We start from the raw sequence: 17,969 nt of genomic DNA on the forward strand, positions 1-17,969 counted from the left end.
GTATATTGAAAACTGATTTCGGGGGGCCCAGCGTGGTAGCCTAACAGCTAAAGTCCTTGCCTTGCATGTGCCGGGATCCCAAATGGGTGCCGATTCTCTTTTTTTTTTTTTTTTTAAAGATTCTATTGTTATTGGAAAGCCGGATATACAGAGAGGAGGAGGGACAGAGAGGAAGATGTTCCATCCGATGTTTCACTCCCCAAGTGAGCGCAACGGGCCGGTGCGCGCCAATCCGAAGCCGGGACCAGGAACCTCTTCCAGGTCTCCCACGCGGGTGCAGGGTCCCAAAGCTTTGGGCCGTCCTCGACTGCTTTCCCAGGCCACAGGCAGGGAGCTGGATGGGAAGTGGAGCTGCCGGGATTAGAACTGGCGCCCACATGGGATCCCGGGGCTTTCAAGGCGAGGACTTTAGCTGCTAGGCCATGCCGCCGGGCCCGTGTGCCAATTCTAATCTCAGACATCCGGCTTCCCATCCAGCTCCCTGCTTGTGGCCTGGGAAAGCAGTCGAGGACGGCCCAAAGCCTTGGGACCCTGCACCTGTATGGGAGACTCAGAGGAGGTTCCAGGCTCCTGGCTTTGGATCGGCTCAGCTCTGACTGTTATGGTCGCTTGGGGAGTGACTCATCGGATGGAGGATCTTCCTCTCTGTCTCTCATCTTTTCTGTATATCTGACTTTGTAGTAAAAATAAATAAATCCTTAAATTTTTTTTTTTCAGATTTGATTAAGTGCATTTGTTAAATCCAGGCTAGCTTTGGTTTTGGCCCTCAGATGAATGTTGTTTGGCCTGGTCTGAGTCATAAGCTTCAGGGCCGACATTCACAACTTAGATTTTTTTTTAAGGATATTTTTATTGAAAACTCAGATTTACAGAGTGAAGGAGATATAGAGAGAAAGATCTTCCATCCACTTGCCAAATGGCTACGATGGCTGGAGCTGAACTGATCCAAAGCCAGGAGCCAGGAACTTCTTCCGGGTCTCCTATGCTGGTGCAGCATCCCAAGACTTTGGGTTATCCTTGACTGCTTTCCCAGGCCACAGCAAGGAGCTGGATGGGAAGTGGAGCAACCAGGACATGAACTCATATGGGATCCTGGTGCATGCAAGGCAAGAACTTCAGGCACCAGGCTACCAGGCTGGGCCCTTTGAGTAGAGGGATACAGGTAGAGATCTTCCATCTACTGCTTCATTCCCCACATGGCTCCAATGGTAAGGGATGGGCCAGGTGGAGTAACTCCATCTGGGGCCAAGCACTTGGATCATCCTCTGCTGCTTCCCCAGGCTCATTAGCAGGGAGCTGGATGGGAGGAGCAGCAGGCAGGACTGGAACTGGTATCCATGAGTTGTGCACTCTGTAGGTGGTGGCTTAATGTGCTCTGCCACAGCACTACCCCCAGCTGGTTGGCTTCCCGTAGCGTGGAAAGAAGGGGGAAAAAAAATCAAAATGTCACGTATAGCTTCCTGGGCAGCAGAGAAAAACAGTTGTTTGTGAGCCTTTCTCATGCAAGGACACTGGTGCTTGTTGGCCACCAGGGTTCATGGTCGGCCTACTTGGCTGGGCAGTCAGGCCTGTGGGAGCTGCCAGATGTTTAAGGAAGCGGCAGCCACAGCTGTCCTGGGAGCGCTCCCCTTGTACCACTTTGAGGAGGCTGCAAAACCATCCCTGGGACTTCTGGATGTACCTTGCTTCCTGTCAAGGCAGTGTGGGTCCTTGATGTCCACTGCCTGCCGCTGTGGGTGCCTGTGGCCATTGTCACTTGCTACCCCATCCCTTCCTGGCGCTGTTTAGGTCCAGACCAAGGACAGAGAGCAGAAGGAAAGGTGAGTCATGGACCAGGCTGCTCTGTCTGCCTCCAGGGCCCGAAACTCTAAGGAAGCTTTGAAGCCAGGTGGGCCTGCCTCTTGCTTCAGGGACCCATATTCCCAGGATCCCCTTAAGGCAAATATTGTATCCACTAGCCCCTTGGTCTGTCTGCCCAACTGTGTGACTGTGTGGTTGAGCCTCAATGCATGCAAGAAGTGACTGCACATGTCCTCAGGGTGTTGGCTCAGCTGCACATGGATGTGGGACTGGCTAGGTGTTCACCGTGCTTCCTGGCTGAGCCCATGGCATGGTGTCCCAATTGTAAATCCTGCTGGTGACTCTGTGAGGTCCCGAGGTTTGTCATGGTGTGTCATGCCCAGGATCTTTGAGTTCCATTGGTTGCTGGATTTCATGCTGTGTCCTGTGTCTGACCAGTCATAAGGGACTCGATCCAGCCTGTCCCTTGGGGAGGCAGGTGTCTCCAGAGTTGGCCAAGGTGTCTGTGTCTCTAGCCTGGCTTCTGCCTCCTTGGCCCCGGTCAGGGTTTCCCTCTGGGATCCCCCGGCCCCCCTCCTAGAGCTCACAGGATGTGTTGTCCAACAGCACTTGAGCTCTTGAGGACCCCTCCTTAGAATGTTTTAATTTTTGGCTTCTAGAACCCACTCTGGTTGCCCCTGCCATGGCTACCCTCTTAGGAAGCCCTCTTCCTTTCCCACTCACCTATCCCACTTCCCTCAGTGTTAGTGTAAGAACTCCTTCCACTTGCAAACTTGACTAGTCATCTCTTAGTACCTCTCGGGCATGGTTCCAGAACCGTCTTCATGGATTCCTGAATCTGAGATGTTCATGTCTCTCAAATAAGTTTTTACCAGTAGCCTGTGCAATTCTCCTGTATATTTCAAGCTGTTGCTAGACATCTTATCATGCCTATTACAATGTAAAGATTTGATAATTGCTATGTTGCCTTGTTTTGGGAATAATGGAAAGAAAGGCCTGTACGTCTTTGCTGCAGATGCAGTTTTTTTCGAGTCTTGGATCCAGGGTTGGTTTGGTCAGTGGGTGTGAAGATTAAGGGTACAGAGGGCCAAGTGCATTTGAAAAGTTCAGACTTCCAAGTTGCTGGGAACAGAAACCTACTCAAGGTAATGTCAGCAAAAATAATGACTGGACTCAGCGTGGTAGCCTAGTGGCTAAAGTCCTCACCTTGAACGCTCTGGGATCCCATATAGGTGTTGGTTCTAATCTTGGCGGTCCCACTTCCACCCAGCTCCCTGCTTGTGGCCTGGGAAAGCAGTCGAGGACAGCCCAAAGCTTTGGGCTCCTGCACCCGTGTGGGAGAACCAAAGAGAGACTCCTGACTCCTGGCTTTGGATCGGCTCAGCTCTGGCCGTTGTGGCCACTTGGGGAGTGACTCATCGGATGGAAGATGAAGCTTCCTCTCTGTTTCTCCTCCTCTCTGTGTATCTGATTTTCAAATAAAAATAAATAAATCTTTAAAGAAAAAAAATGACTGACCATAGAAGAACCTCATAGACCCAGGGATAGAGACTGCACTGGGCCTCCCGGGGGCCCAGGATTCAGGGAATAGCAGGGAGGGAGAAAGATAGTAGTGAAAGACCCTGAGTGTCTGCTGCATTTCCTCTTCCTCCCCCTCCCCATGGATCATGAGCCAGCCCTGCCTCGTCAGTCTCTCAGTGGAAGGCAGCTGCCCACCACCCCAGCAGCCTTTGCTTTCTCAATTTCAGCACTTAACTAACTGTCTACGTGCTTCCCAAGGGCTTTACAAAGGTGCATTCTTGTTGACCCAGCAATCCGACTTCCAGGGGCTGAATCTTAAGAATGTCACGTGAGAGATGCGTTAAGCACCGGGTCTCTGAATGTTCATCCTGTAGCCCTCCGTCGCGGAGCGCAGGTGGAATCCCACGAGTGGCCAGCAGCAGCCAGTTATTCTGTGATGGATGGTGTCTGATTATGATAAACTGGGATCATCTTTTTCAAGATGGTTCAGACTCATCAGCTGAAAAGAGCAATAAATTAAAAAGCAAGGCACCATCTGCATGTTAAAAGTGCATGTGTCCTGGCCCGGCGGCATGGCCTAGCGGCTAAAGTCCTCGCCTTCAATGCGCCGGGATTCCGTATGGGCGCTAGTTCTAGTCCCGGCAGCTCCACTTCCCATCCAGCTCCCTGCTTGTGGCCTGGGAAAGCAGTCGAGGACGGCCCAAGGACTTGGGACCCTGCACCCGCATGGGAGACCTGGAAGAGGTTCCAGGTTCCCGGCTTCGGATCGGCGCAGCACCGACCGTTGTGGCTCACTTGGGGAGTGAATCATCGGATGGAAGATCTTCCTCTCTGTCTCTCCTCCTCTCTGTATATCTGACTGTAATAAAATAAATAAATCTTAAAAAAAAAAGTGCATGTGTTCGAGTCCACTTTCTCTCGCCAATAGCTGAGGACTGGGGTATTGCTGAAGGAGAGGAGTTTTTTGGTTCATGGTTCTAGAGAGGTGAAGGCCACAGTTGGATGGCTGAATCCATCCAGGGCCTTGTGTTTCTCATAGCACGGCAGGGAAGTGAAGGGTATGTGGACCCCTGTAGAGGGGGCCAGCCTTTGCTGTGTCACAGCCAGTGGTTGTGGTGACCAAGCCAGGCCCAGGAGAGCAAAGATAATCACAGGCCTCTCTGATTGCTTTTGCTAGCTATTAAAGCCCCTTTGACCAACACTGGCAAGGTCACATGTCACGATGAGCGTGGCAAGGACTGACCCCACTCAAGCCACAACAATAATGCCTGTGTACAAAGGGGAGAGGGGATAAAATTCAGATTCAGGTTGGCAGCATTTGGAATCCGTTCGTAGCCTTTTTTAAAAAGAACTCTTATAGCGTAAATGATCACAAGAAGATGGGATGGCTGGGAGTGGTGTTTTGTTGGTGTTTTTTTTTTTTATATTTTCTCTCTCTCTTTTTTTCTCCACTCACTGTTGTCTTCTGTGCTGTTTTAATGCTCTTGGAAGCTGCGGCTCACCTCCCCAGACTGGGCTGAGTCTCCCACTGCCTGTGTGTTCCTAAGTTGGGACAGCGTTCCCTCCTTGCAGTTACTATGTAACCCTCTTAGTTCTTGGAAGTAGCCCTCTGCGTGCTCATTTATGTTTCCTGTACTTAAGAACACACTGCACCTGACTCATGATCAATGACTGTTGGCTGAAGAGAGGCTAAGTCAACAGAGAATTGTCCCGGATGAGTCATCGGCTCCGTGCAGATACTGCAGCGTTTTGCTTCAGAGCCGTGGAAATAATTCCGGCTGCCTCTTTTCCGTTTCTGGCCTGTTACTGACCAGATGGGTGGAAATTGAAGAAATACGTAGGAGACAGAACAACTCTCTGTGACTATGGTAGATCAGTATCCACTTTTAGGAAATCGTTACAGAGAGACCCAGTGAATTGGTTTGAGCTTTTTTTTTTTGCCCCTCAACAACAGGTTCTCACAGAATTGTGGGGGCAGTCAGGGTCAAGATGCAAGGCACGCCAGTCCCCCCGGGAGTCCCTGTGGCTCTCCCACCTCGGCTTCCGGCACCTACCCCTCTGCTCTCTATTTCTGTGACTTCCTTGTTACACAGCTTTGTCTGTGTCACATAAATGACATTGTGCTGTGGGTAGCTGGTTGGGATGCTTTTGGCCAACTCAGTGTACTTAATTCCCTGGAAATTCTCCCAGATTATGACCTGCTGTCTTCATAGTGTCCTCCTCCACAGTGGGAGGGCAGTAGCCTTGGTTTCGTTACGGAACTAAGACCACCAGAGATTCCATGTCACCTGTAATACTTTTTTTTAAAGATTTATTTATTTTTATTGCAAAGTCAGATATACACAGAGGAGCAGAGACAGAGAGGAAGATCTTCCGTCCGATGATTCACTCCCCAAGAGACTGCAATGGCTGGAGCTGAGCCAATCTGAAGCCCGGAGCCTCCTCTGGGTCTCCCATGTGCATGCAGGGTTCCAAGGCTTTGGGTCATCCTTGACTGCTTTCCCAGGCCACAAGCAGGAAACTGGATGGGAAATGGGGCTGCCGGAATTAGAACTGGCGCCCATATGGGATCCCAATGTGTTTAAGGCATGGACTTTAACTGCTAGGCTACCATGCAGGGCCCCACTTGCAGTACTTGTAACACTCTGGAGGGCATCTGCTCTCACCAATGACAACCCCAAATTTATCTTGTCATCTGCTTTTATAGGGTGCAGGAGCAAGCAAGCAGAGGGATAGAGGAGCGAAGACTCAGCTGTTAACCTCGGGCTGTCAAAACTTTATGACACAGTTCCGGTACTTTCTGTCTAGTCAACATTTTATCTTAGCATCCAGCAGGACTGGCCTGTCCCTCTTGACTCAGAGCAAAGTCATCTCCCCATGTCCACCCTGCATGCTGTCCCCTATATGACCTTCAAGCCTGTTTTTCAGTGAGCCCTTCAGGCAAGCCTGCTTTTCTCCTTCAGTGGAACCGTTCGTCCACTGAAGCATGTTTGGGCTGTTCTCAGTGTGGATCTAACGTGAATAAGGCCGTTGTCCACCTCCGGGTGTTTGGGCATGAAACGTGTGGCCGTTTCTTTGGGTCGAGAGCCCCAAAGTGCAGCTGCCGGTTGAACCGCAATCTCAGGTTCAAGGTCTTCTCCGAAGCAGCCGGCCAGTTGTGCCTCGAGGCTGTGGCCTGGGACCTTCCCCTCAGTCCTAGCTGAATCACTGGTGATTCTGCTTTTTGGCAGCATTTGGTGTTACTACAGTTTTCTGTTTTCAGCGTTCTGAAAGGTGTGTGGGTGTGCGGGGCACTTCATCGTGATTTAATTTCGTGTTTCTTTCCTGGCCAGGGAAGTTGACCCTTGACTCCCGTGCTCCCTTGGATGTGATGTCTTTGTGTATTTTGCTTATTTTTTATGCTGAATTTTGGAGGTTCTCTGTAATTGACATACTGGTGGTTTTTTTTTTTTTTTTTGTATATGTGGTTTGCAAACTTTTGTTCCATGGTCTATGGCTTAACTTTCAACTCTCTTCAAACAGTCCCATGGTTTTGTTTTAGATGATGTTAAGATTTACCAAATTTTACCTCTACGGAGGGTGAGACTGGAGCCGTCTCACAAATCTTTGCCTCATCTTAAATTCCAAAGATCTTTCTCTTATCTTTTTTCTAAAAATTTTCTAGTTCGCATTTTTTTTTCTGCATTTAGACTTAGGGTTCACTTCATGTAGATTTTCATATCGTATTTATTTCAAAGTTTAATTTTATTTTTTGCCAGTAGAAATCTGGTTGCTTCAGCTCCACTTAGTTGTTTTTAATTTTCATTGATAAATTTATTTGCAAGGCAAGGGGCTAGGGTTCTATCTGCTATTTTCATTCCCCAAATGCTTGGAACAGTCACGGCTGGACCAGACCAAGGCTGAGCCAGGAGCTTAATCTAGGTCTCTTACAAGGGGCGACAGAAACCCAGTTAGCAGAAAAAATGCCTGGTGTCTCCCAGGGCCACCAGAGGAATGGATCGGAAGCTTTCACCACAGCACTGTCATGCGATGTAGGCAAGACACCCACTTTGGTGTCTCAGCAGGTGCGCCAGGTGCCAGCCCCTGTCCCGCTTTATATTGAAGAAGGTGTCCTAAGAAATCTGTTGAGCATGTGTGTGTGTGTATCTGTTTGTGGAGCTGTGTCCTATTACCAATGCCATATTACCTTGATTGCTGTATTATTGAGATACTTAGCTATTTATTAGCAACATTTTTTTTTTTTCAGACAGAGAGAGAGAGAGAATGAGATGCGTTAGTTCACCCCCTCCCCCAAATGCCCACAGTGGTCAGGAGGGTAGGGGACTTGGGCTAGAAGTGACAGTCAGAAACAGCTCAAGTCTCCGCTGTGAGTGGCGGGTACCCTAGACCTTGAGGCGGGGTCTGCACTAGCTGGAAGCAGAGCTGAGAACTGCACCCACATACTGTTGTGTGGGACTCTGGCGTCTTCACAGCCAGGACAAACGCCTGCCCGCTGCTGGGTGGCATGGCTGCTGGGGTTCCCCAGTTGTGGCTGCTGTGTGGTGACGCTCCCTCCCGCCATGTGCCTGCCTTCCAGATCTCTACATGTACGCCGTCCTCGTGTGCTGCGTGGGTATCCTCAGTGTCCTGCTCTTCACCCTTGTCATCCTCTGCCAGTCTGTGTTCAGCAAGAGGAAATCCAGAGGTAAGCACGGACCTGAGTCACGTGGGTCCCAGAGCGCACCCTGGCTGCGGTGGAGGCAGGGAGTGGGGCAGGGGTGGCGGCCACTGGGTTGGGCTGGGAGTCAGAGATCCTTTCCCAGAGACCTGCCGGCCCAGTGAGGCGGAAGATGTATTTCTGCCACGTGCTGCTTAGAACAAACCATGCTGTCATTTAATTTCTCCTTTGTCCACATCCCTCCCTTCTTGGTTTCAGAGGTGTCCTCAGCTTGCCCTCTCCCTGGCCAGACTGTGCCATCCCCTGAGCCTGGACTTGATTTAGGTGTGCCCTGTGGGACTGGACCCTTCTGAACTAGGGTTTTCCTGCTTAGGCCAGGGCTTGACACCCCTGTCTTTGGACAGCTTTGTGCTGTGCTGTGACGTCCGCCTGCTGCCCCGGTGGACCCCAGAAAGCTGCCCAGCCTGGGTGTCCTTCTCTGTCCCCTGTCGATGTCTCTGTGTCCCTTGTCCCCAGCTCTTTCTCGCCTGGAGCTTGCTTTCTTGGGGGTGATAGTACTTCTGATCTCATCTCTCATATGCTCCTTGCTTCCTCTTGAGTGCCCTGTTTTCACAAGCGCAGAGGTTCCCAAGCAAATGGGGGTGCTGTTCCTCCTGGAAGTGATCTGACTAGTAACATCCAGGCTCTGGAATCAGATCCCCCTCCAACACACGGCCCCACTAGTTCTGATGGCTGCTCCCCCTCATTGACTGGCTGTTGACCGGCCCTCTGGGCCTCATTGACCTCGCCTAAAGCCGGCCTCCTCCAAGGCATGGGGGAGGCAGTATATGTCTCCTAGCTGGGGTGGCTGGGAAGATTCAGACACAGGAAACAGAGATGTTCAAACTCCTTAGCACGTTGCGGCCTGCAGTTAGGGTCCCCGCACTGGGGATGACATGTGGTTATAATTAGCCAGAGTAACTATTGCTGTTGGCCCAAGGTCCTAACGCTGAGAAAGTGTTCAATTCCAGCAGCGTGGTTTGTGGGGGACCTCAAACAGGGAACTCTGCTTACACAGGGGGCTGTCTGCAGAAGTGGGGGTGGTGCAGCAGAGAGGGGAATCCATGGGAAGCTGTCACCACCCCAGGCCTCAAGAACCGTGGAGAGCTCTGCAGCTGTGGGATGTGGCCCTTGGAGGAGAGACTCAGGCAGGGACAACCCTGGAGGCGGTGGGGAGGGAGCTGGGATCATGCATTCTGCTCAGTACAGGTTGTGGCCAACCGGAAGCAGGAGAGAGGAGAACCGGAAGGTGCAAAGGGCAGCTGCCAGGGCCCACACAGCATAGACAAGGGCAGAGGGGATGGGGAGGCTGAAAACAGCCCCAGCTCCTTAGCAGTGGAGGTTGGGCCGAAGTCCCGATCCGCAGCCTGAACTGTGCTGTGTGTCTCCGGCCAGCCACATCTGGATCTGCTGAGCTCATCAGCACTTCCTGAGGGCCTGCCCCCAGGGCTCCCCTGTGACTTCCGCTCTGAGCTTTGCGGACTTGTTGCACGTGAGCATGGCGCAGGCCCAGGCCGGCTTGTTCCCTGAGAGGATGCGGCGGAAGGCCTGGACGGTGCTGGTGAGTCACTCGGCTTGGAGCTTGGCTCACAGCGGATGCTCGGCAAATGGTAGACACGTGGGGTTGTCTCCCAGCACTCTGCCTGGGAGCCACGCAGGCAGTTTCTGAGCTGCTTGGACCCATGGCCAGTGCAGAGGTTCTGATGGGGACTGAAGGCCCCATGAGGCCCAAGGCAAGGTCAGGGAAAATACACAAGGTCAGAAAGGATAGGCTGGGGCCCACAGAGATATCAGAAGAGCTCCCAGCTGCTGGGTCCCCCTCCGCTGTGGGCTCCGGACATCACAACAGCTTCCAGCTGTTGAGAGATTCGTCTGAGCAATTGTAATGGCCCAATTGGGCATAACTTGCTTACTACTTCTCCTCCCCATTCAGTGTCAAGTATTTTAGGCTGACAGTTCATGTGACTCTTATGTGATGGAGCACACATGTGATGGGACCTTGATTAAAGTCCCAAGCTGGGACTGGTGGGAGGCAGTGTGGGCAGGCTGGGCCCCATCCAATCCCAAGTAGCCCATGGTCTCAGCCCCCTGGAGGCCAGGCTTGCCACAGCCAATTCCCTTTTCCATCCCGAGGCATTTGTGGAACAGCTCTGCCCAGCTCTGACAGTTACAGGCGCCCGGGCTTGGGTTACCATGGGCAGGTCTCATAATCCCTAGCGGGCAAGTTCTGTCTGATGAAGCCCAGGGAGCCAGCCAGCCTATGCTGTGAAGGCCAAGGATAGAGGACTGTGTGTATGAGTGGAGTGGAGTGTCTGCTCGCCCGCTGAACCACAGCATTGCCACGACCCACGCCTTCAGGACAGACTGTTCACTGGGCACCTGCTCCAAGCCAACCTGTGCAATGGGTCCCAAGCACAGAGGACTGTGAACCTACTCCAAGGCAGACTTGATTGCAGACCATCTGGGCCATGGCTGAGAGCTTGATGTCTCCTCCAACCAGCTCTTGGTGATGCCCCGGTTGCTGCTGAGTGGTCACCTCTGGAATGGCCCAGCCTCAGAGGGGCCGCAGAGTTTGAAAAGATTGTTAGAACTGCTGCGCTCTGCAAAACAACCCATAGATAAGATTTGCACCCACCAAATCCCTTGAACACTAACAGGTTTGGTGCGAGAAATAACATGAAAACAATTGATGACATGAACAGACGTGAGAGTTTCACCCCTTGCTGGGGTGTCTGGACTCCATAGAGCCTCTGAGATAGATGTTGAAATCTAGGCTGAAGATGGGAGTGTGTGTGTGAAGAGCCATAAACCCAGCTCCCTGGAATGTGCGCCCTGCTAGGAAGCAGCAGGTGATGGCTCAAGTGCTTGGGTCCTTGACACCCACGCAGGAGACCCGGACTGAGTTTCTGGTTCCTGGTTTTGGCCTAGCATGGCTTTAGCAAGCGGTTGGCAGGCATCTGGAGAGTGAATTGAGTGATAAGTGCTTTTTCCCTGCGCCCTTTTCTCCTTTGCAATGAGATTATAAAGAAATATCTAAATACCAACACCCTCCTGACTCACATACAGCATTATCCCTGCACTCAATGCATTGCACTCTAACAAACTGATATCATCTGGATTTAAAGAGGTGATGCGAAAGAATTGTGTTTGCATGCCTGGAAGGGAGCCTGGGCTTTAACAGTCTCCTGCTGCCATGGTTTTTAGGTTTCCTGTGCAGGTGTATGCGTGCTTGTTGGGCCCTGTGTATCCTGGCCACACATGGGGAAGCCGGCTGTACCCCACCATCCTGCTCACACTCACAGCCAGCAGTGAGCCCAGAGCCTGCTGGTCTGTGCCTGGCAGCAGCAAGTGACCCTGTATAGGCCCAGAGTGGACCCAGGAAGCCAGACAGCCGCTGGCCAGCCACTGCTGTCCCCGGCTTTCTGTAGCTCTGCCTTCCCCGGCCAGGGCTGCTCCATGCTCATGTGAGCTTGAGTTAATGGTGTCCATGTGTGACTGGCCACGTGAAAGATGTTCTCTGTGTCCTTGCTGTGTGTCAGACCCTGTCCCGGGCCCTTCCAACCTGAATCAGGCCTGGGCACAGGGCTCTCCTAGGACCTCCTCACACACAGTTGGCCTCTTAGCAGTGTACTCCAGACTTGCAGCTGTGTGGTGGCTCTAGCACTCGCCCAGGCTCTTCATCTGAGCTTTTAAGTGACAGTCTTTCCTTCAAATATTTGTGTTTATTTGAAAGCCAGAGTGACAGGCAGGGAGAGACTTTTCCATCCTCTGACTCACTCCCCAGATGCCTGCAGCATCCAAGCCTGGGACAAGCGGAAGCCGCAAACCCAGAACTTCATCTGACTCTTCCATGTGGGTGGCAGGGACCCAAGGATTAGGCTCATCATCCCCATTGTGGCGCATCAGGTTAAGCCACTGTCTGTGATGCAGGAATCCCATATGGGTGTTGGGCTCATGTCCCAGATGCTCCACTTCCAATCCAGCTCCTTGCTCATGGGCTGGAAAGCAACAAGCAAGTGGTCTAAGTGCTTGGGCTCCAACCACCCACATGGGAGACCCTGTTGAGGCCTCTGGCTTCTGGGAGTTCTGGGAGTGAAACAGCAGTTGGAAGATTCCTCTCTCTGACTTTCTCTCTCTCTCTTTCTCTCTGCTTCTCTGACTCTTAAAAAAGTAAATAAATACATAAATCTTTAAAAGATTGTGAATGAGATACATGCCATACCATGCCACTCCCTTTCTTGGATTAAGGCTTGGAAGTCTGGTGTGAGTTGCCACTTATTTTTTATTTTAAGATTTATTTATTTTTATTGGAAAGGCAGATTTGCAGAAAGCAGGAGAGGCAGAAAGATCTTCCATCTGTTGGTTCGTTCCCCAAGCTGGCCGCAACAGCCAGAGCCAAGCTAATCTGAAGCCAGAAATAAGGAGTTTCTGCCGGGTCTCCAACATGGGTGCAGGATCCCAAGGCTTTGGGCCATTCTTGACTGCTTTCCCAGGCCATGAACAGGGAGCTGGATTGGAAGTGGGGCAGCCAGAACACAGACCACACCAATATAGGTTGCCAGCGGTTGCAATGGGAGGATTAGCCAGTTGAGCCATCACGCCAGCCTGAATTGCTTCTTTTAACCATTGTCTTTTTGGACCCATCACATCCCAAGGGCTTGATGGTGACCTTGGGCTTTGCAGACAGTGTGGGACAACAGACAGGCAGCTCCACATTCCGGGCTCTTGGCCAGGTGAATGAGGCCATCCGGTGGCTCTTGGTGCCAAGGGAACAAGAAGGAGACTTGGTTTTTCTGCTCAGTCTCTTGCCTGGGCACTTTGAGTAGGAGACCCCTCCTGGTAACAGCCTTGGCTGGCAGAGCTTCGAGTAGGGGAGCCTCGAGTAGGGGAGAGCATTGGGCTGTGTGTAGGAAAGGGCTGGCTGGGAAGGGGGTGCAGGGCCTCTGGCCATGCTGTGGCCCCAGGAGGCAACGAGAGCAAGTGACCCGTTTGTTCTGCAAATGCTCCAGGCTGGCAACATGCACACCCAGTGCTGGGACAGCCAATGTCCTTGCCATGAGTGCAGAAGGCGCCGCATTTGCAGCAGCATTGCCAGGTCCAGCCACGAAGCTGTGCAAGGCATGGGGGGGTCAGGATCGGGTCAAGGTTGGAATGCCTTGGAGGTCCTGCAGCCCCAGGCATGGGAGATGGAGGTGCATAGCGATTGCCACCCCGAATTGCCCAATTCGATGTGTGGCAGTGGTGACCGGCCATGTCTGGAAGGAGGAACACGGCCTGCCACATCTCTAGGAGCTTGGCTGGGGACTGAGGGCTGAGAGGAAAAAGGGCAGGAGTGGCACAGGCCTTGCATCGTCCTACCAGGAGAGGTGAGGAAGATGGACCTTCCTTTGAGAGTCTTCCATGTTCCACTGTCCGTGCAAATGTTCCCTGACAGACGTGGCTGCCTTGTGGGAAACCCACACATTCAGGTGCAAGGTGCTGGTGCTGGAGGGGCTGGCTCCAGTCACCACCTTACTTGGTTTCCTTTCTCGCTTGGTGCTTTCCTCGGGCTGCCTCCCACGTCTGCTGCAGGCTCCTGAATGAATGCATGCTGGTGTGCTTGGCTTCTGGGTGTGGAGGATGCCATCTCTGGTTTATTTCCCAGAGCCTGGAGGCCTGGGTTCTTGCCCTGCCAAGGTGGCTCAGGGTCTTGCAGGCTGTCCCTGCGCATATCAGGCTATGACTTCAGGGCCGTGGGCAGGCGCGGGCAGCAGGGCGTCTTCTGATAGACTGCCTATCCTGTCTGGGCTTTGCTCTGCCATGGGAAGCCCCTTCGCATGTCCCTCCTGCCCCTCATTGTCTGGACCACATATTCCCTAGCATACGTCAGCTCCTGGCTCCAGCTTTTCAAGGCTCCAGCGTGACACAGAGGCATGACCCTTTACCCTGTGGGACTTGGTTTCTCCACCTGCAGGAGCTAGAATGCCAGCTGCCCAGCTGCCGTGTGAGTTTTGCCAGGGGGCTCTGGAGTCCCTGGGCTTGGGGCTCCCTATGGTTAGTTGCTAGGGTTGCCATATAGACACATCACAACAACGGGCCACAGGAACAACAGAGGAGCCAGGCAACAGAGGCGCCAGGTCCAAGGTCGAGGGTTGGTTTCTTGGGCGGATTCTGACCTTGACCTTGCAGGTGCTGTTTTTTTCCTGTGTTCCCCATGGTTGAACCTCTGCAGGTGTGTCTGCCCCAATTTCCTCTTATAAAGGACACTGGCACGTGGGATTAGGACTGCCCTAGTGGCTGCATTCCACCTGCTAATAAAAAGCCCTTACTCCAAATGCAGTCTCATTTTAAGGCTCTGGGGGCTGGGATGTGGTCCTAAGGGACTGGGGAGGGGACACAAGTCACAAGGTCGGAGGTGTGACAAGGTTATTGGGGAGATGAGAGTGCAAAGTTATGGTGGGACTGAAACATCTTGGCTTGCACACTTGCCCCAAATTAAAAACTGTGCGTTCTTGATTAGGTTTTTTGGTGGTTGTTATTAACCACTGAACTTTCCCCCATCCAAATATCAGTTTTCAGAGCTTTCCATTTTGATATCTTAATATCGGTCTCTGTTTTACCTCAAAGTGTCTTGACCTTAATTATTCTTTAAAGCTTTCGTGAGTGGTGCTGGTGTTGCGGCGCACTGGGTTCAGTTGCCGCCTACGAGTCCCAGCTACTCGATCTCTGACCCAGCTTCCTGTTAGTATTCGTGGGAAAGCAGTGGAAGATGGCCCTTCACCGCCAATCCGAGCATTGGCCTGCATTAACCCTGGCCTGGGTGGCCATTTGGGAAGGGACCCAGCTGAGACAAATCTCTCTCTCTCCCCCGGTACTCTGCCTTTCAAATAAAGGATGAAATCTATAAACAAAAACCAAACAACTTGATGAGTGATGAAACCACAGACCCTACAAATAAGTGTTAGTGTTAGAAATCCTATGCTGTTCTGTGTTCTCCCGGAACCTCTATCTTCAGTTCACTTTCTCTGCAGAATTTTATTCCCTTTTTAGTACATTTGAAAGTTCCTTATTGATTATTATATTACACTTCTCTGTAAAATAAGTGTATACAGATTTAAGTTAATAATTTTTGCATTACCTTCTTCCACAAATCTCTAGGTGTTAACACACCTTTCTAGATTAAATTATCACTCTTGCACAATTAGTGATCCTTTGAAAATGAGTATAAGATTAATCAAAGTGAAATAAAGATATCGCAGATACAGATAAATAATTAATAATCAGGAATAAAATGTTATTGAAATGTACTTTAATTGGAATGGATTTTAATTTTTTCTTTAGGTTCCCTTGCCTGCATTTACTTACAGATATAATTTACCCTCAATTCTATTCCTGTTTTGTTCATGGACGCCAGACCCAAATACCTCCTTCAACAGGAAAAAAATCAACGCTTTTTGTTTCAGTTGCTTCTGAATGTTCTGTCAGAAGTCACAGCAGGATTCGTGGTGACAAAGGGCTCCTGCTGGTCTTCATGCTTTTAGTCCCTCTGAGAAGTGAAATGTGGGAACCGCCCCCACCCCGCCCCTGCAGGAGATGTGACTATCCAGGGTTGAGAGGTTTGCCTTGATTTTTACAAATGCAAAGTGGGGGGGAAATGGTAAAAGTCAGGAGTGCCAGGAAAACAGCCACACCAGAGGCCTGTTCCAAAAAAGTGGGATCTTGGGAGAGAAGAGACGTAGGCTGAGGATGAACAAGCGCTAGGTTCTCTTTTCTACCTTTTTTTTTTTTTTTTAAAGATTTGTTTATTTTTATTACAAAGTCAGATATACAGAGAGAGGAAGAGAGACAGAGAGGAAGATCTTCCATCCGATGATTCACTCCCCAAGTGAGCGCAATGGCCGGTGCTGCGCTGGATCCGAAGCCGGGAACCAGGAACCTCTTCCAGGTCTCCCATGTAGGTGCAGGGTCCCAAAGCTTTGGGCCGTTCTCTCCTGCTTTCCCAGGCCACAAGCAGGGAGCTGGATGGGAAGTGGAGCTGCCGGGATTAGAACCGGCGGCCATATGGGATCCCGGCGCGTTCAAGGCGAGGACTTTCGCCGCTACGCCACGTCGCTGGGCCCAAGTGCTGGGTTCTCAACGCATTGGCTGACACTGACAGCGCTCTCTGAGTACCCAGAGGTCTGCAGAACCCAGACGGAAGACCACCAACCCTTATACTCGTCACTCAGAGCAGCGCCAGGGGCCCATAGGAAGCGTTCACTAGGCGCTGACCATGGTTGTTTCTCCTATCGGTGCTTCTGTAAATGACGGAGTAGGCAGTAGAAGCTCAGGAAATGGCCTGAGTGTAGGATTCAGAGCAGACTGAACCCAATAAACCTCTCCAGTGGCCTTTGAAACTGAGAGCACCTCTTTGCGGAACAGCCTGGAACCAGCATCGGTTGGTCACCTGTGTTACAGGTCACCCCAGGGCTGTGCCCATGGCCCCAGTGGACCACACCTCCAGGACCCCTCTGGACTGTGTCACCTTCCTTTCTGGTCTGGCGGAACTCATCTCCGGGGCTCAGGTTGGACACTTGTTGGACCAAGTGTCTAGACGTTCTCTTTCCTTTCCGCTCAGTGTCATTGGGTGTCCCTCGAGGAGGCCGTTGTGGTCAGCCTTGTCTCACTGCTGAGACTGCTAGCTTTACAAAGAGAAAGGGTTTATTTATCTCACAGCTTTGGGAGTTCATGTCTAAGCCTGGGCCTCCGCATTGGGCCTGCCTCTGGTGAAGGTGGCAAATGGAGGGAGTGTGTGCCAGCATGAGCTGGTGTGGTTCAAATCAGAACAGAGAGAAGGAGAGAGGGTTAGACAGGGCTCCCACAGTCTGCTTTGGAGGGTGCAATTCCAGTGACTCCCCAGGCACCTCTAGCTGGGCCTGTGGCACCCTCTTCTCACTTAAGGAGCTTTGGTGGGGGGACACTGAGTCTCACACCCAAACCAAATCATCCTTCTTGATAAAGAGGCAGGTCTTGCCCCAAGACTCTCCACAAGAGCCTCTTTGGGGTCTTGTCTTTAACCAGAACCTGCAAACCCCATTTTACAATGAGCAGCTCCTAAGCAGATCCAGGTTGTCCCAGCTGACCCCGAGAGGACTTTGTATCCCAAGCCAAGCTCAGGGCTAAGAAACTCTGTGACTCTACGAATATACGGAGCAGAACCCGACTTAACACCACCTGCCACTGGGAAGGCTAGGGCTTACAGCTCCATGCCTGTCTAGACTGAGCGCTGACACTGCAGCAGATCCCCAGGGCGTCTGGGCGATGGCTCTGATGGCCTCCCCCAGAGAACAAGAAGGAACACACAACACAAGTATTTGAGTTAGGGAGGCATGGCACCCATGCTCACACCTCCCTTGGGTCCTCGGCACCTTCGTGATCCCTGGTGCTGCTGTGCTTGGATCTCCAGGGGCATGAATTGACCAAATGCTGTTCTGGTTCTCTTTGCAGGGAGACACTATTTGGTGAAATGCCCTCAGAACAGGTAGGAATATTTTGTTCCTTTTGTTTTCTCTTACCAGGAACTCTTCCTAAGTTTCTTTAGATATTACTTAGAAATTGGTGAAGTGTGTATTTTCACTTAAAGGTCTGTGTGTTAGTCCACAGATGAGCCTTAAAAATGTATGTTCCACATCCACCTCTGTGTTTTTGGATTCCGCTCTCTGGTATCCCCAGGGACAGAGCTCATCATGCATGTTGGAGGAGGCCTGCTGTGTGTGTGCCTGCAAAGCTGACTACCTGCTAGGAAGGGGTTCCCAGCGAATCTGAACCCCTTCAGTCACTGTGTGGTAATCCTGTGGAGCCAGGTGTGGGACATGTGACACAGCACGGATGACCCTCCAGAGCACGCCGAGGGGGCGCAGCCAGGGCCGGTCACTTATGCAGTGTGTACTTGCGTTTTTATGGAATTCTCAGGGAAGCTCAACTTGTAGAAACA

General features: G+C 51.6%; 1 protein-coding gene across 1 annotated transcript in view; it reads left to right on the plus strand.

Moving 5' to 3' along the window:
• VSTM4 (V-set and transmembrane domain containing 4) overlaps positions 1-17,969 on the plus strand; it is an 82,618-nt gene that overhangs the window by 32,713 nt on the left and 31,936 nt on the right. The window contains exons 4-5 of the mRNA XM_058671908.1: positions 7,898-8,005; positions 17,483-17,516. Coding sequence (XP_058527891.1) covers positions 7,898-8,005; positions 17,483-17,516 — 142 coding nt within the window. The remainder of the gene's footprint in view (positions 1-7,897; positions 8,006-17,482; positions 17,517-17,969) is intronic.

Source organism: Ochotona princeps, chromosome 13 (assembly GCF_030435755.1).
Source record: "Ochotona princeps isolate mOchPri1 chromosome 13, mOchPri1.hap1, whole genome shotgun sequence".
NCBI lineage: Eukaryota > Metazoa > Chordata > Mammalia > Lagomorpha > Ochotonidae > Ochotona > Ochotona princeps.